We start from the raw sequence: 14326 nt of genomic DNA, 5'->3' as shown, positions 1-14326 counted from the left end.
TAAGCGAGGGAACACTGTATATATTAAAGTGGGTCAAATGAAGTAGATGAACACATGGGTTGAAAGCCAAGCATTTTATTATTAGATGCTATATTAAATATATTCATACCCAAAGCAGCTGACTTCATGAGACACAGTATAAATTTAGGGGAAAAAAATAATATTTGTCACCCTACCATCTGAATTCTGGATCAAATGTTAAATTTCTAGAGATTGAAAAACATGTCATTCATCTACCTTCATATAGCTGATATTTCATCATAAACAAATACGGCACAGAAAATATACATCCGTACAAAACATTTTTTCGAATTTGAAATCGAAATTGACATTTTTTTTGTTGGAGTAACGTCAGGTTTAGGTTTAAATTCCTGAATATATATAAAAAATAATCAATAATTTGTCATTTTCAGGAGGATTAACAATCTCGCAACGTATTGTTTTTCATAATGTGAAAACCAAGCATCATCCAAAATTGGATAAAAAAGTAAGCATTGTCGTACTAGTTTTCCAACGTTGATTTTGTCACCCAAAACACGACAACTAAACCATTTTAACCTTTTTTTTACGTTCGCTCCCATTCAGCATTAAGTCGTAATATGATTGGTATATTTTGCCATCTGTCAACAAAAAAAAATCGCCAAAAACGCGCAAAAAAACCTCACGATTGTAAAGAATCAAAACAAAACGCCACGCACATAAACTGATGAGCATTGCCCAAAAAAGTGCACACAAAATATACAAAGCCAAGACCGAGTGAAAGGAGCCATCAGTCAACAACGTCTCTCTTGCCCTCCACCCACAATGCACCTGGTGTGGTTCCCATTTCTCGAGATGATGTCGCCAAATAGGCGTGATTGGTGAGTGTCGGCGAGTGCATCTTCACCTGGCTCAAGGTCGACGCATTACAAGGTTGGAGATCGACCCCCAACCTTGTAATGTCGAAAACCGTGACCTGACCGCTTTACCGTAGCTTCTGCTAATTGTTGGCTTGGAAAGAGCCTTGCGCGGCGGACGCCGCTGCGTTGGCGGCGGCGCTTTGGAATGTTTTGTTGGTGAAAATTCCCTGTGAGAACTCCTGCTGGGCCTTATGGAAGCTAGCCCCGGTCCGGCGGTACAGGCCGTGAACCTGCAGGCCGGGAATGCTAACAGTTAGCTTACGGGCTCGGTTTTGGTGGACGGAAACAACGATTTCTTACCATCTTGAGGAGGATGACGGACATGACGGCGCAAATGGTGAAAAGGATGGCCACAATGATCATGATGGCGCACACCGCTTTGGACGTTTTGATGACGGTGAAGGCGGCGATCCAACCGCTGTAGCCGATAAACACATAAGTCACGTTTTTAGGGTGGCCCGACAGGTTGGGGAGGGACGGGGGTCGAAAGAGGGGCGTCAAACTACGACTGGAAATCTCTGCTAACTCGGGTTGCCATGGCGACATGATTGGATGAACTTGTTTGATAGTTATTTGTTTACAGGAAATTGTTGACCTTTAAATTTCTATTTTTTGAGCTTCATATTAGCATATCTGCCTGTACATGTATCATTTGTCTTACTATATTAATAAAATATGCGCAAAAGCGTTAAAAATAAAGAACATATTCAGTTTTTCCACTTTATATTTACATATTTTGGTTTTCGGCCAATCAATCGACCCACATTTAACTGATTTGCTGCCATTGACAGTTAAACTAAATTAAAACAATTATATGTCCAGTTTTCTATTGTTTATCAAGACCAAAAAACAGTTTGAAATCCGCACCTTTAAGTAAAGTTGGCAAGTGGTTGACCAAACTGACATGATCATATTGTCAAAAAGTACACATACACGCGAGATTAAGTAGACGAATTAATAGGATTTTGTTTTCGAATTAATATTAAAAAAATCATAATAGATTAAAAAATTAATAAATAATAAGATAAATTAAAAATGTAACATGTGAATGAGGTAAAAGTGGGAACTGGGGGCAGGCACTTACAGTAAAAAAAGGCAGCAGAGAAGCTGAAGGTTGAAAAATCAAGCAAGTGGGAGAGGAAGAGGAGAAACAATGTTGATAAGTGAACAAACACAATAACAGCAAACTAAGCAAAGAGGAAAAATGTAGACGTGCGCTTATTCAATTGAACTCAGGTTGACTAAAACATTAGATTTGCCATGTACACCTACGATCATAAATTTGGAGTTTTCACCAGTCGTTTGAATGAGGAAGCCCCAGAACATTTAACCAATGGTGTATTATGAGATGAACTAATACTCTATTTGAAGAAGAAATATGGGAAAACGGAAGAAAAATAAATAAATGTGGCTAAAAAGGCAAGCAAGATGCTGCATTGAGAATATAGTTTTAAATTTTGGCACTCACCTGTTGCCCCATCTCGGGATTCCCACTGCCTGGATGATGAAGACGGCCACTTGGCAGAAGAAGACAAAGAAGAAGAAAAAGAAGCTGAAGGAGCTGTCGGACCTGAAGATGGTGGAAGAATCAAAAATAGGACATCAAAATTATAGAATGCAGATTTTGGACAACAATCTTGCAGTAACTCTGTGACCTCGGCAGGCAGAGAATAAGATAAGCTAATGCCAACTTTTGGAGTTCACTATTGAAACCAGCTCTCAAAATTATATTTATGAGAGTTTAATATCTAAATACTGTTTAATATCTAAGAGAGAGAGAGTTTAATATCGAAGTACTGTTTAATATCCAAGTACTGTTTAATATCCAAGTACTGTTTAATATCCAAGTACTGTTTAATATCCAAGTACTGTTTAATATCCAAGTACTGTTTAATATCCAAGTACTGTTTAATATCCAAGTACTCTTTAATATCCAAGTACTCTTTAATATCCAAGTACTCTTTAATATCCAAGTACTCTTTAATATCCAAGTACTCTTTAATATCCAAGTACTGTTTAATATCCAAGTACTGTTTAATGTCTAAGTACATTTGACCGGCGACCAAACGTCCGGTCACGCTAACTTTTGTATAGACGTTTAATGAAGTGATAACTGTCCCCGAAAGGGGTAAAGAACATTTTCAAAATCCCTTAACAATGGTACACTTACTTAAAGGCCTTGTAGACCGGCCGATACCAGCAGAGGAAGGAGCAGGGAGCGAAAAGGATGAACCACAGGATGGAGAGGCCAAAGTCTACGCCGTAGGTAGCGGAGGTGGTGAAGTAGGCCAGACAGGCCAGCACGTTTAGGAACAGTGTCACACAGTTGACTGGGTGGGGAGAGTGAAAAGAGGGAATTATAAAGTGAGCATTGGTTCGCAAAACCGTTTTTTTTTTTTTTTTAACAACAACCCTGTCAAAAAAAATTACATTCAAAGTAACGCATAAACTATTCCGTCATAACTGGCAACACCAACTCTGGCCCCATCGGGTGGCATCTCAGAGCATATTAGTTGTTACTCACACATCCAGAGGTAGTAGATCATCTTGCACACTCTCTGATACTCGGTGGGAATTTCTTCAGCGAAATCCTGATAGAAACACGGCTTGATAGGGAAACTCCTGGGAAGTGGGGGCCAGTTGTTTGCTTTACCTGACGACACGACACAAACAAATGCAGTATTAGAAAGAGTACTAAAGACGCCTATGGCAGGGATGAGTGACCCTTGGCCGTTATTGACCTGTGGAGCCTCGACTCTGCAGCTCCTGCTCTCTGCGATCCAACTCGGCAGCTTTCCTCTCCAGTTCTTCTTGCTGTCTCAGCAGGTTGGCCTGCGCCGCAACGGCCGTGGCCTGAGGAGGAGACCGACAGAGGTTTGAATTTGAAAACACGCTTCATTGGAGCAAAGAGGCTTTTTTAATCTCAACCACGATTAAAGTCCCACACAAATGCAGATTTATTCCTCAGCGAATCAGCAAAAACATATTTTACGTATAGCAAGCATATTTGCTAAGCACCAATAATGTGGCAGCAAAAAAGATGCTTGACCGGACGTTTGGTCGCCGGTCTTTTGGTCGCCAGGTCAAATGTACTTAGATATTAAACAGTACTTAGATATTAAACAGTACTTAGATATTAAACAGTACTTAGATATTAAACAGTACTTAGATATTAAACAGTACTTAGATATTAAACAGTACTTAGATAGTAAACAGTACTTAGATAGTAAACAGTACTTAGATAGTAAACAGTACTTAGATAGTAAACAGTACTTAGATAGTAAACTCTCTCTCATGAATAAAATTTTGAGAGCTGGTTTCAACAGTAAACCTCTGTCACCATTTGACCGGCGACCAAACGTCCGAGCACCAAAATATGACACCATTTCCTTCGAGAGTGGCTGTCTATGTTTAAACTTTGCTTCTGCCTACTTTTCAAAGACTTATTCCATATTTTGCAAGTGGGAATTGACACAAAAAAACCAAGCCACGGACTGGTACGGTTTTTTGTGTGGTATTTTGAACACAGTTGTGGCCAATAGATTGATGAACAGTAATGGAACTCCATGAATAGTTAACAAATAACCTGAAAAACAATGACTGGCATGAAATTGTGTAAACTGAGCTGAGGTGTGTGTGATCCCCGAGCATGCTCAGATGACACAATGCTACCTGAGGAGGTACCACAAGCAGACTGAGAAGACTACAAGTCTGCAAAATGACTGAACGATACTGGATAAAAGGTCAAATGAGTGTATTAACCCTGTGTTTGCACATATGTGAGTCACCTGGGGAGTGGGTTCTGTAGATGGCTGAAGCACTGCAGGTTGATAGGGTGAAGTGGATGCTGCTGTGGTTTGACTAGCCAGGCTCTCCAAAAAAAAAATCATAATACAAGACATATTTAAGACGAATGAAGCTTACAAAGATGATAGTGAATGAAGCAGTAGATTTGCTTACTGAGGCAGGGAAAGGGTTGAACTGGTCAACAGGTTCGATGCTGGAATTTGTCACCTGAGTAACTGCTGGGTCCTGGAAAATTTAAAAAATAAAAAAAATAAAAGCATGTTCCATTAAATTGTTTTCAACCACAAAAAAAATGAATAAAACAAACTATTTATCACATTCAAAATGCAACACTGAATCTTTTTTATCTTTTTGCTGAACTTTTGTTTCAAATTCTTCAGCAGCAAGACATGATAGCAAATATTTCTCATTTGAGTGTGTATGCAGTAATTTAATACCACTGACTCACATACATTCCTACAAGGAATATTTTTTTTCTTCAAAAAACGTGGTTTTGGTACTTTTTGCCCTCTGTTATGGGAATGAGAGTCCAAAATGATTTGGACAGAAAATAATGTTTTCTGGTCAAGTGATCAACGCGGTCAAAAGGGACTTTACTGTGACGGACGGTATTTATCAGTGCCGGACGCACCTGGGAACATTCCCAGCCACGCTCAACAATTGACTCCTTCCTGTCAACGAGGTTGCAGTCTGCTTGCACGCACTTACACTTTTTGATGAAATGTGGTAGTGGGATGGAACTTGGTAAAGTTAGCATAAAGTATTTTATCTAGATTTCCAACTGGAGGTTTTACACGCTTACGAAAAAATGGACACTGGTGATAGGGAACTAGTAACTAGAGATGTCCCAGATCTGATCATGTGATGGAAAATAAGGCCCGATTGCATTATTTTTAGAGGATCGAAATCGGGTAAAATGATCTCGTTTTTAAAATATATCGACTCACTGGCTGCCATGGCATGACTATTTTGAAATATTATTAAGCCATATGACATTTGGATTGCACCTTTTGATGACATTGCAAAAAACATTGTAGGAAGACTTGAGAAAACTTCAAAAATTGACTTAACCTCTGTGAAACAGGAAGTGAGATAGAACACATCCACCGTGAAGGATGTTGATCTCTACAAATATCATTGTGTCAGTATATTGAATCATGTGTATTCATTTCAGCTAAAATCTGTTTACTCAAATGAATGTGATCCCAGTGTGCGTGATTGGGAGCGAGGACCAGGCGGGCATGATGCTCAAAGTGTATTTATTTAGCTTCATCTATCCACCCAACAGTCAAACAGTTGCATACTATACTGTTGCCGTTTCATCGTGCTGGTAAAACATTGCAGTGTGACTAGATTACCATGGTAACATGTGATTCCCATAAACCAGTCATTCCCAAGCAGTGTCCCGTAATTTATCACCAGGTGTGTCACCAGGATGGTATTCAATTCTACTTACGGTGTTAGAAATGTATAAATCTGTTCATATAGCTATGCAAATATACTTGATGACAATTAACATGTGGATCCTCTTTACCTCAAAGTTAACTATACTTTGAGCTCTGGTTTTACCAATGTATACATTATGACATAATTAAAATGGAAAATTTGATTCGAGAGAATATTGTTGGGTTGTTTAAGCCATCATTTGATGCCAAAACGATTCTGAACAAGCCCAAAGTACAAAATTGTCTTAGTCAGGTTCTCGTTGCTGTCCAGCCGAAGTGGAAAACCGATATGTTAATAGGTTTATGGCTTGATTGGCCCATGTCCATGAGGAAAAGCACTTTGACCAATACTAAATAAGCACTCCGGAGCGCCATGGCCTACATCCACATGTAAAAATGAATACATTCAATCAATAACAGTCTGAAACGTTTGTCAACTCGGTTGAGCGAGGTTAAAAAGTGTAGACTAACATTATTTTTTGGCTACACGTTAACTTCCTACAATTGGGCCAAGAGATATTCCACCCGGTAAGAGAGTAAAGATCGCTGATTGGTTGAAAAAGCTGTCGATTCTAAGCATTCGTCCAATAGTAACGAAATTTGACGTTTAGGCCCTCCCATTGAGATCCACCCATCAAGTTTCCTGAGATGCTAGCTAGCGGCTACCTTCTCGCATTGCGAGTGAATTGACAGCAGCTGAGCTGGTCTCTTTCACTCCCTTACGTACAAAATAAAGCACTTACATTAAAAGGGTTGACGCCAGCCGATTCGGCGAAAGGGTTGTCATCAAACGCCGACATTTTTCTGAAGGTCTCTCGATGGTTTAGTCCTGTATGAGCGGGGAATAAACAACGAACTCTTTAACGCCGCCGAAGTTTCCTCTTCAATCTACTTCCTTGACTCACGTGTAACACGCATGCGCGGTCAGACAACTGGACGGCTACGTCATAGACAACACATCTACAGCGATAGACTTCTCATGCGCACTGCGAGCCAATAGTTCTAAACGTCATCACTCATCGGCCATTTTGCTTCCATGCGATTCGGTGTAGCATGTACATCATAAAATCACATGCGAATCAATGAATTGTAGATTGCACAATTTTTGACCGATTTTCAAACTATTGAGTTTTGCATTAACGTTGGAAATGTGTTAATTTGACAGCATTTCCATTTAAGTACCCGCGAGCCTTGCAAGAATGAGAAAATTGTAAAATGAATGACTTTTTTGTACTATTTATAATTTCTCATAATCCAGCCTGAATAAAGGCCACGTTAATATAGTTTGCTATGAACACAAAACGATTGCAAAAACTGACCATAATTCAATTTTGGGAATATTTTAGTGGAGAAAATTACCTGGTGCTGCAGTAGAGGCCGCTGGAGAAGTCGACTGACTCAAGATGGCTGCCAGTTACTTGCACCGTGGACTCCGATTTTCGACGTCTAGCCTTTTGTTTCGATAGATGTCATCACAGCGCCACGCGCAAATCTGGAAGCGCAACCCAAATATTAAAAATAGTTCTAGAGTTGCCACTTACATTAATAGCAAATATATGATTGAATAAATATTAAAAACATAATCCTACAATTAACTATCTGAGGAACAGTCCACAAGATCTCAGAAAAAACAAATAAACTGCATATATTGTGCATTATATTTAATTTAGGAAATTCAGATTTCTAAGTACCGATTTCACTAAAACTGTATAAAGTTGAATTGTATTTTTTAACTATTTAATCATATTCAGACTCAAATACAAAAAAACGTGTTCCCATCAAAAAATGGTTTGCAAAATGTAATACTAATGAGATCACTATAAAACGATCGAGTCACAATTTCAGATTTACTTTTACAAAATTCCTATTTTGTTGCCCACTTTCATAAGTCTTGCCAATACATATATTAGCCAATCGGAAGCTTTCACAACGAAGGGCCAAACACTGTGACGTCACACCCAATTCGCAGTTCGCTGGTCGTCATGGAGGAAGTAAGAGGTGAGCGCATATCTTCTCTGCAACTCTAAATCATCCAACTGCGCGTTTTTTTAATCCATTCAAATAATTCAACGCATTAAGCAAAACGAGCTACTGGTTCCAGAACATAACGTGTACTTTTAAAGGTAGCCAGCCAGCTAGCTAGCCTGTCGATTACATCTTAATAAAGTAACCAGATACTTTTGTCCTAAAACAGCTGGGATGTCATTGAACGCACCATTGTGTTAGCTAAGGATGCATTAGTGGGAGCTAAAATTTGCTTTGTTTTGGATCGTAACCCCGTCGCATCAACGCCCATTTAGCCACCTCCAAATAAATACATAAAATTGTGCAGTTTTTGTCTCATTTAAACGTTGACATTAATCCCGAAGCGTCATTCATTGCTGATGTGCTTCGTATTACGAGGCAGTTGCATTACAGTGGTGCATTACAGAGTTGGCCCGTAACTCGGAACATCCGGAGACCAACGGTAATAAAGTCGTAATTAAAGTAAATATTTGCATGACAAACACTTATAACTGTTAATCCTGTACAGTGTGGAATATTTTCTCCTGTCATAACCTTTTTATGATGTTTTTCATTGTCTAACGCCGATATTATGCTCCAACGTGCTATTGTTAGTTCATAAAGGCAAGCTATTGCAAAAGATTGTTACCCAACTCAACTGCTACGTAAATATGACCTTACAACTTTTCTTGCAGAACCCAAAACAACTGAATTGATCTTTTTTGGGTGGGTCGAAAGTGAATTAAACCTGCTTGCCTTCATTTCAGTGTTTCCACTGACATGCTCAGTACAAAACTACGCTTGGGGAAAGGTAGGACTGGACAGCGAAGTGGCCAAACTGGTTGTTGGCGGCGACCCATTGGCCGTCATCGAGGAGGGCAAACCTTATGCAGAGGTGTGTAGAAAATACACTTAGGCAGCCAAGATAATACATGCCCATTTCACACTCTGTTTGCTAACGTGCTTTATTTAGCATGCCGCCGTCCCTGCGGGGTTTGTTGGGAAGGTCAATCACTTGCGTTGACATTTTCACACAGACGACACGCTGCGTTCTTTCTCAGTGGTCCACCATCCTTCTTATTTTGCTGCTCGGACGTTTGGTCGCCGGTCAAATGATGACAGAGAGTTTACTGTTAAAACACGCTCTCAAAATTATATTCATGAGAGTGAGTTTAATATACAAGTACTGTTTAATACAGGGGTGGGCAAACTTTTGGGCCCGGGGGCCACATTGACTTTAAAAATTTGACAGATGGAGCCGGGTCAGCACAAGATAGGATACATATAAAAAAGTGCATTCGTTAACAGTACATATGAAACATAAACTGGAAAAAAAGGACTAAAGTATTAACATACCCATCGCTCATCATTCAAGTAAAAGGTATTAAGTACAAAGTCAAGTAAAAAGGAATGTATTAAGAAATATTAAAATTTCATTTTAAAAAAAAGATAGATGGGCTGTAAAACACAAAAAACAAATAAGAGTGGACAGAGCTACTGCCACTGGCTTCTGCGTGACGTCGCCATCTTGGAAAAAAAAAACGTTTGGACAACATCTGCAGGCCGTATTAAAAAACCTAACGGGCCCAATGTGGCCCGCGGGCCGTAGTTTGCCCACCCCTGTATTAAACAGTACTTAGATATTAAACTCTCTCATGAATATAATTTTATAGAGCAGATTTCAACAGTAAACTCTCTATCACCATTTGACCAAAGGGGACCAAAAGACCGGCGACCAAACGTCCGGCCACACTTCTTATTTTGATTGCATTCCCTAGCTGTGGATGGGCGCCCACCCAAAAGGCGACGCTGAGATTAAAGACAACAGGATCGCGCAGACCACTCTGGGCCAGTGGATTGCCCATTTCCCAGCATGCCTGGGCTCCAAGGTCAAGGACACTTTTCAGGGGAAGCTGCCCTTCCTCTTCAAAGTTCTGTCCGTTAACACCGCCTTGTCCATTCAGGCTCACCCTAACAGGGTCAGTTCGAGCACTTTTATTTTTTTGGGGGACTACCAACTGACGCCAGATTATATTAATTATTTTCCTTCTATTCAGGAATTAGCTGCTCGTCTACACGCTCAATTTCCAGAGCATTACCCGGACAATAACCACAAACCGGAGATGGCCATCGCTCTGACTCAGTTTGAAGGCCTTTGTGGCTTCAGGCCCGTAGAGGAGATCCTGGGATTCATTCAGTGTAAGTTGAAGTGAATTTTGAAGTGGTTCTCACACGTGTAAGTAACGCTTAGGGGTATGTGATGATGCTTTTAGTCGTACCTGAGTTCCGTGCTTTGGTGGGCAACGAAGCGGCTGAGCAGCTGCGGGCCAGCGTGGGCCATGCCGGACGCGTCGGCCAGGCGCTGAAGAAGTGCTTCACCAGGATGATGAACTGTGAGAAGAAAGTGTTTGTGGATCAACTTAACATGCTTGTTAAGAGGGTCACGGAAGAAGGTGAGTTAAATGCATCACCACTAACCAATGGGAACCTTTTATTATTATTATTTACATTGACATTTAATATTGACGTATTATCACTTAAAACACTGAAACTAAATAAACAGATCTGAACATGCTTTATACTCTAATGTTGTTTTGTAAATCACTGTACTATTTTGGATAAAAGGCTTAAATTCCTTAAATTGTCATTAAACAGTCTTCCCTCGATTATCGCGAATTCACTTCTTCCGGATTTTTTCTGCTATTCATTATTTTTAAAAGCGTGGAATTTCACATTTTTATGAACTTCAATTTTTTTTTTAAGTCCATAAAAAAATATTTTTAAAATATATTTGGCATATATATTCATTTTTTTTTAAAGTTCATAAAAATATGAAAATCCACTCTAAAACTCATAAGTGGATGCCAATTTTGCGACTCAGCACTGAAGGGAAAAAAACATTTTTAATTTTTAAATAAGGGTGACCCTACTTGGCGATTTTCCAATTATCGCGGCCATGTTTGGTCTACATTAACCACGACATTTGAGGGATTGCTGTAAAATGGAAAAGAATGCTTTTACTCCATTTTTGTATCCAATTTGTGTCCATGTAGGCGCGGCAGGCAAGGACACAGAGAGCAGTAACGGCGAGCTCTTGCTCCGCCTCCATTCCCAGTACCCGGGAGACATTGGCTGCTTTTCCATCTACTTTCTCAATCACATTTGCTTGGATCCCAATCAGGCCATGTTCCTGGGCGCTAACGAACCTCACGCCTACCTGTACGGAGGTTGGTCCCACTAAATAGGCTTGCATACAATTACAATTTCAAATTTTTGGAGGAAAGCCAAAAGGGAAATATTTAGATTTTCCAGTTCAGTCACTTATAATTCATAATTTTACATTAATCATTACTGTTGAAACCAACTCTCAAAATTATATTCATGAGAGACAGTTTAACATCTTTGAGCGAGAGTTAAATATCTATGAGTGTTTAATATCTAAGTACTATTTACTATCTAAGTACTGTTTACTATCTAAGTACTGTTTACTATCAAAGTAGTGTTTACTATCCAAGTACTGTTTACTATCCAAGTACTGTTTACTATCGAAGTACTGTTTACTATCCAAGTACTGTTTAATATCCAAGTACTGTTTAATATCCAAGTACTGTTTAATATCCAAGTACTGTTAATTATCTAAGTACTGTTTAATATCTAAGTACTGTTTCATATATAAGTACTGTTGAAAATAGTAAATATTTAGATATTAAACTCTTTCATGAATATAATTTTGAGAGCTGGTTTCAACAGTAAACTCTGTCACCATTTGACCGGCGACCAATCGTCCTGTCCCGCAACTCTTGAAACTAAACCACATCATTTTGTCAAAAATCTGTCTTGTTTACCTGATTGAGAATGCTAATTCTTTTCTTAATGAACCAGATTGCATCGAGTGCATGGCGTGCTCCGACAACACAGTGCGTGCCGGGCTGACCCCCAAGTACATTGACGTCAACACCCTCTGCGAAATGCTGGACTACAGCCCCGCCCCTTCCACCGCCAAGCTTTTCCCGCCCGTTCAGGACACCTCGGACCCTTACGTCACCGTCTACGACCCCCCCGTGCCGGACTTCACCGTCATGAGGATACAGGTGAGGAAAACTTAATTTGTCTTTAAAAAAAAAGTGCTTAAGTAACCCCTATCTCGATTGGTCTAGGTTCCAGCCTCGTTTAAGCAGTACACCGTGACACCCGTCGACAGCGCCAGCATCCTGCTGGTCGTCGAAGGCGACGCAGTGGCGTCCTCGGCCGCCGCGCCGTCCGACGTGGGCCTGAGGCGCGGCGACGTTTTGTTCGTGTCGGCTAACGAGAGCTTGCTCCTCCACGTTACCTCTCCGGTGGGCGTGGTCATGTTTCGGGCTTGCTGTTTACTATAAAAATGCCAGATTCCACGTTCAGGAGGACGGCGAGCGGGCGTTGTTGCCGATTGGAAGGGATTGGACGCCCGTCGTCTCTGTTGGTGGCGACCAATGACTACGGAGTACTGCGGATTGGTCACTTGCACATTAGTTTAATCACTTGAATCTTACAACTGTGAGGAATTCTAACAAATCTAATAGAAATCCCCCCAAAAATTCTGTTCTTCCATTTATTAGTTTTCTAGTAGTTACCCATATGTTATGCTATGTCATACCTATGTTATGCTCACACTTGCATCTTATGGGCTGGTTAGTCCATAAAGAGTTGATGATATAGTTTGTCTGATGCATGTTAACGTGTTGAGAATTGACTACTACTGCATGTTACCGGACTACTTTTTATTGGTAAAAATGTAGTGGAATGCCCAAAGTGGGACAAAAACTTAGCTTGGAATCATTTGTTTAGGTTTTTTTTTAAGGGAAGTCTTTTCAAGAGGATTACACATTTCATTTATGCTTTACCAAGACTTAAAAATGTTGACTGAATTCTTATTTTGTCAATGCATTGAGAATAACATTTCATTTGAAAAATATTTTAAAAAATATTATTTTTTTTTTATAGGAAAAAGACAAATGAAATTTCTTAATAATACTTTTTTTAACAACAATATCGTAAACGGCGAATAAAAAAATAGACCATGTGATAAGTGAAGGTAATGTTAAGTATTAACAACAACAAAAAAAAAACTGCAAATTTGAAGGTAGTAAACGGCTAAGCGCTAGCATGCTAACACAAAAACATCACCCAAATACGACTTACCTTGAGTAAAAATGTTAGGTTGAAATTGAAGATTATCATCCCAGACTTCCATTTAAGAGGATCCGCTATACGAAAAAAATGAAACAAAAAACATGCATGACTAAAAGTTGTGAAAAAAATCTAAGTTTAGGAGTACAAACACAAAATGCTGCATCAACTTGTATAATACATATAGCAAAGTTTTTACAATTTTGTAGATGTCCCCCTATCAAAACTTGCAAATGAAATGAACTAATATAAGTGCCCTTTGTTCCAACTAGCCAGAAGTTATTCCACTTCCATGAGTGATGTTTAGCATTTGAATATTATTCTGTATCGTTTCTGTTAAATGAAGTTACTGCTGTCATTTTTTTCAGTGTCCAACATTTAATTCATTTTTAGATCTCTCTCGATGACTGTTGACATTCTTTTGCTGTTCATGATGTTATTCATCCCTTCTGAAAGACTTTGCTGTAGCATGAGAATTGCAAAAAACAGACAAAATGATTCTATAAAAAGATTTGTGCTGTTACATTAGTTTGTATTTAATTTTTTTTAACTTATTTGTTGTCATTGACGGCAACAGATGCCCAATCTATTTTGACTGGTAGGACTGACAAAACATATTTAATAGATAAGTATATGTGTGTATATACATATACATAAATATATAAGTATGTGTGTATATACATATACATAAATATATAAGTATATGTGTGTATATACATAAATATATAAGTATGTGTGTATATACATAAATATAAAAGTATGTGTATATACATATACATAAATATATAAGCGTGTATATACAAATATATAAGTATGTGTATTACATATACATAAATATATAAGTATGTGTATATACATAAATGTGTATATACATATACATAAATATATAAGTATGTGTGTATATACATAAATATATAAGTATATGTGTGTATATACATAAATATATAAGTATGTGTGTATATACATATATATAAATATGTGTATATACATGTACGTAAATATATA

General features: G+C 38.8%; 2 protein-coding genes across 2 annotated transcripts; one reads left to right on the top strand and one right to left on the bottom strand.

The window, feature by feature from the left end:
• Window positions 1–917: 917 nt before the first annotated feature.
• Window positions 918–7070, bottom strand: scamp2 (secretory carrier membrane protein 2). Its single transcript, XM_077711885.1, has 9 exons — window positions 6895–7070; window positions 4860–4931; window positions 4688–4771; window positions 3641–3752; window positions 3424–3552; window positions 3070–3229; window positions 2368–2469; window positions 1200–1317; window positions 918–1129 (listed from the first exon to the last, which is right to left on the bottom strand). The coding sequence occupies exons 1-9, from the start codon at window positions 6949–6951 to the stop codon at window positions 980–982; spliced, it is 984 nt and encodes a 327-aa protein (XP_077568011.1). The 5' UTR covers window positions 6952–7070; the 3' UTR covers window positions 918–979.
• A 1017-nt stretch (window positions 7071–8087) lies between these two features.
• Window positions 8088–13800, top strand: mpi (mannose phosphate isomerase). The gene is made up of 8 exons (XM_077709629.1): window positions 8088–8149; window positions 8923–9050; window positions 9934–10134; window positions 10213–10354; window positions 10429–10608; window positions 11209–11382; window positions 12038–12246; window positions 12313–13800. The coding sequence occupies exons 1-8, from the start codon at window positions 8134–8136 to the stop codon at window positions 12529–12531; spliced, it is 1269 nt and encodes a 422-aa protein (XP_077565755.1). The 5' UTR covers window positions 8088–8133; the 3' UTR covers window positions 12532–13800.
• The last annotated feature ends 526 nt before the right edge of the window (window positions 13801–14326 follow it).

This window comes from Stigmatopora nigra, chromosome 2 (assembly GCF_051989575.1).
Source record: "Stigmatopora nigra isolate UIUO_SnigA chromosome 2, RoL_Snig_1.1, whole genome shotgun sequence".
NCBI lineage: Eukaryota > Metazoa > Chordata > Actinopteri > Syngnathiformes > Syngnathidae > Stigmatopora > Stigmatopora nigra.
The sequence above is the reverse complement of the archived record's forward strand: the minus strand, read 5'-3'. Positions and strand labels throughout refer to the sequence as shown.

Coding starts and splice junctions, on each gene's coding strand:
- scamp2 (XM_077711885.1), bottom strand. CDS start 6,951: ATGTCGGCGTTTGATGACAACCCTTTCGCCGAATCGGCTGGCGTCAAC. Junction 3,553..3,640: donor GCAGAGTCGAGGCTCCACAG/GTCAATAACGGC, acceptor TCGTGTCGTCAG/GTAAAGCAAACAACTGGCCC. Junction 1,130..1,199: donor CCGTCATCCTCCTCAAGATG/GTAAGAAATCGT, acceptor CCCGGCCTGCAG/GTTCACGGCCTGTACCGCCG.
- mpi (XM_077709629.1), top strand. Junction 9,051..9,933: donor AGGGCAAACCTTATGCAGAG/GTGTGTAGAAAA, acceptor TGCATTCCCTAG/CTGTGGATGGGCGCCCACCC. Junction 10,135..10,212: donor TTCAGGCTCACCCTAACAGG/GTCAGTTCGAGC, acceptor CCTTCTATTCAG/GAATTAGCTGCTCGTCTACA.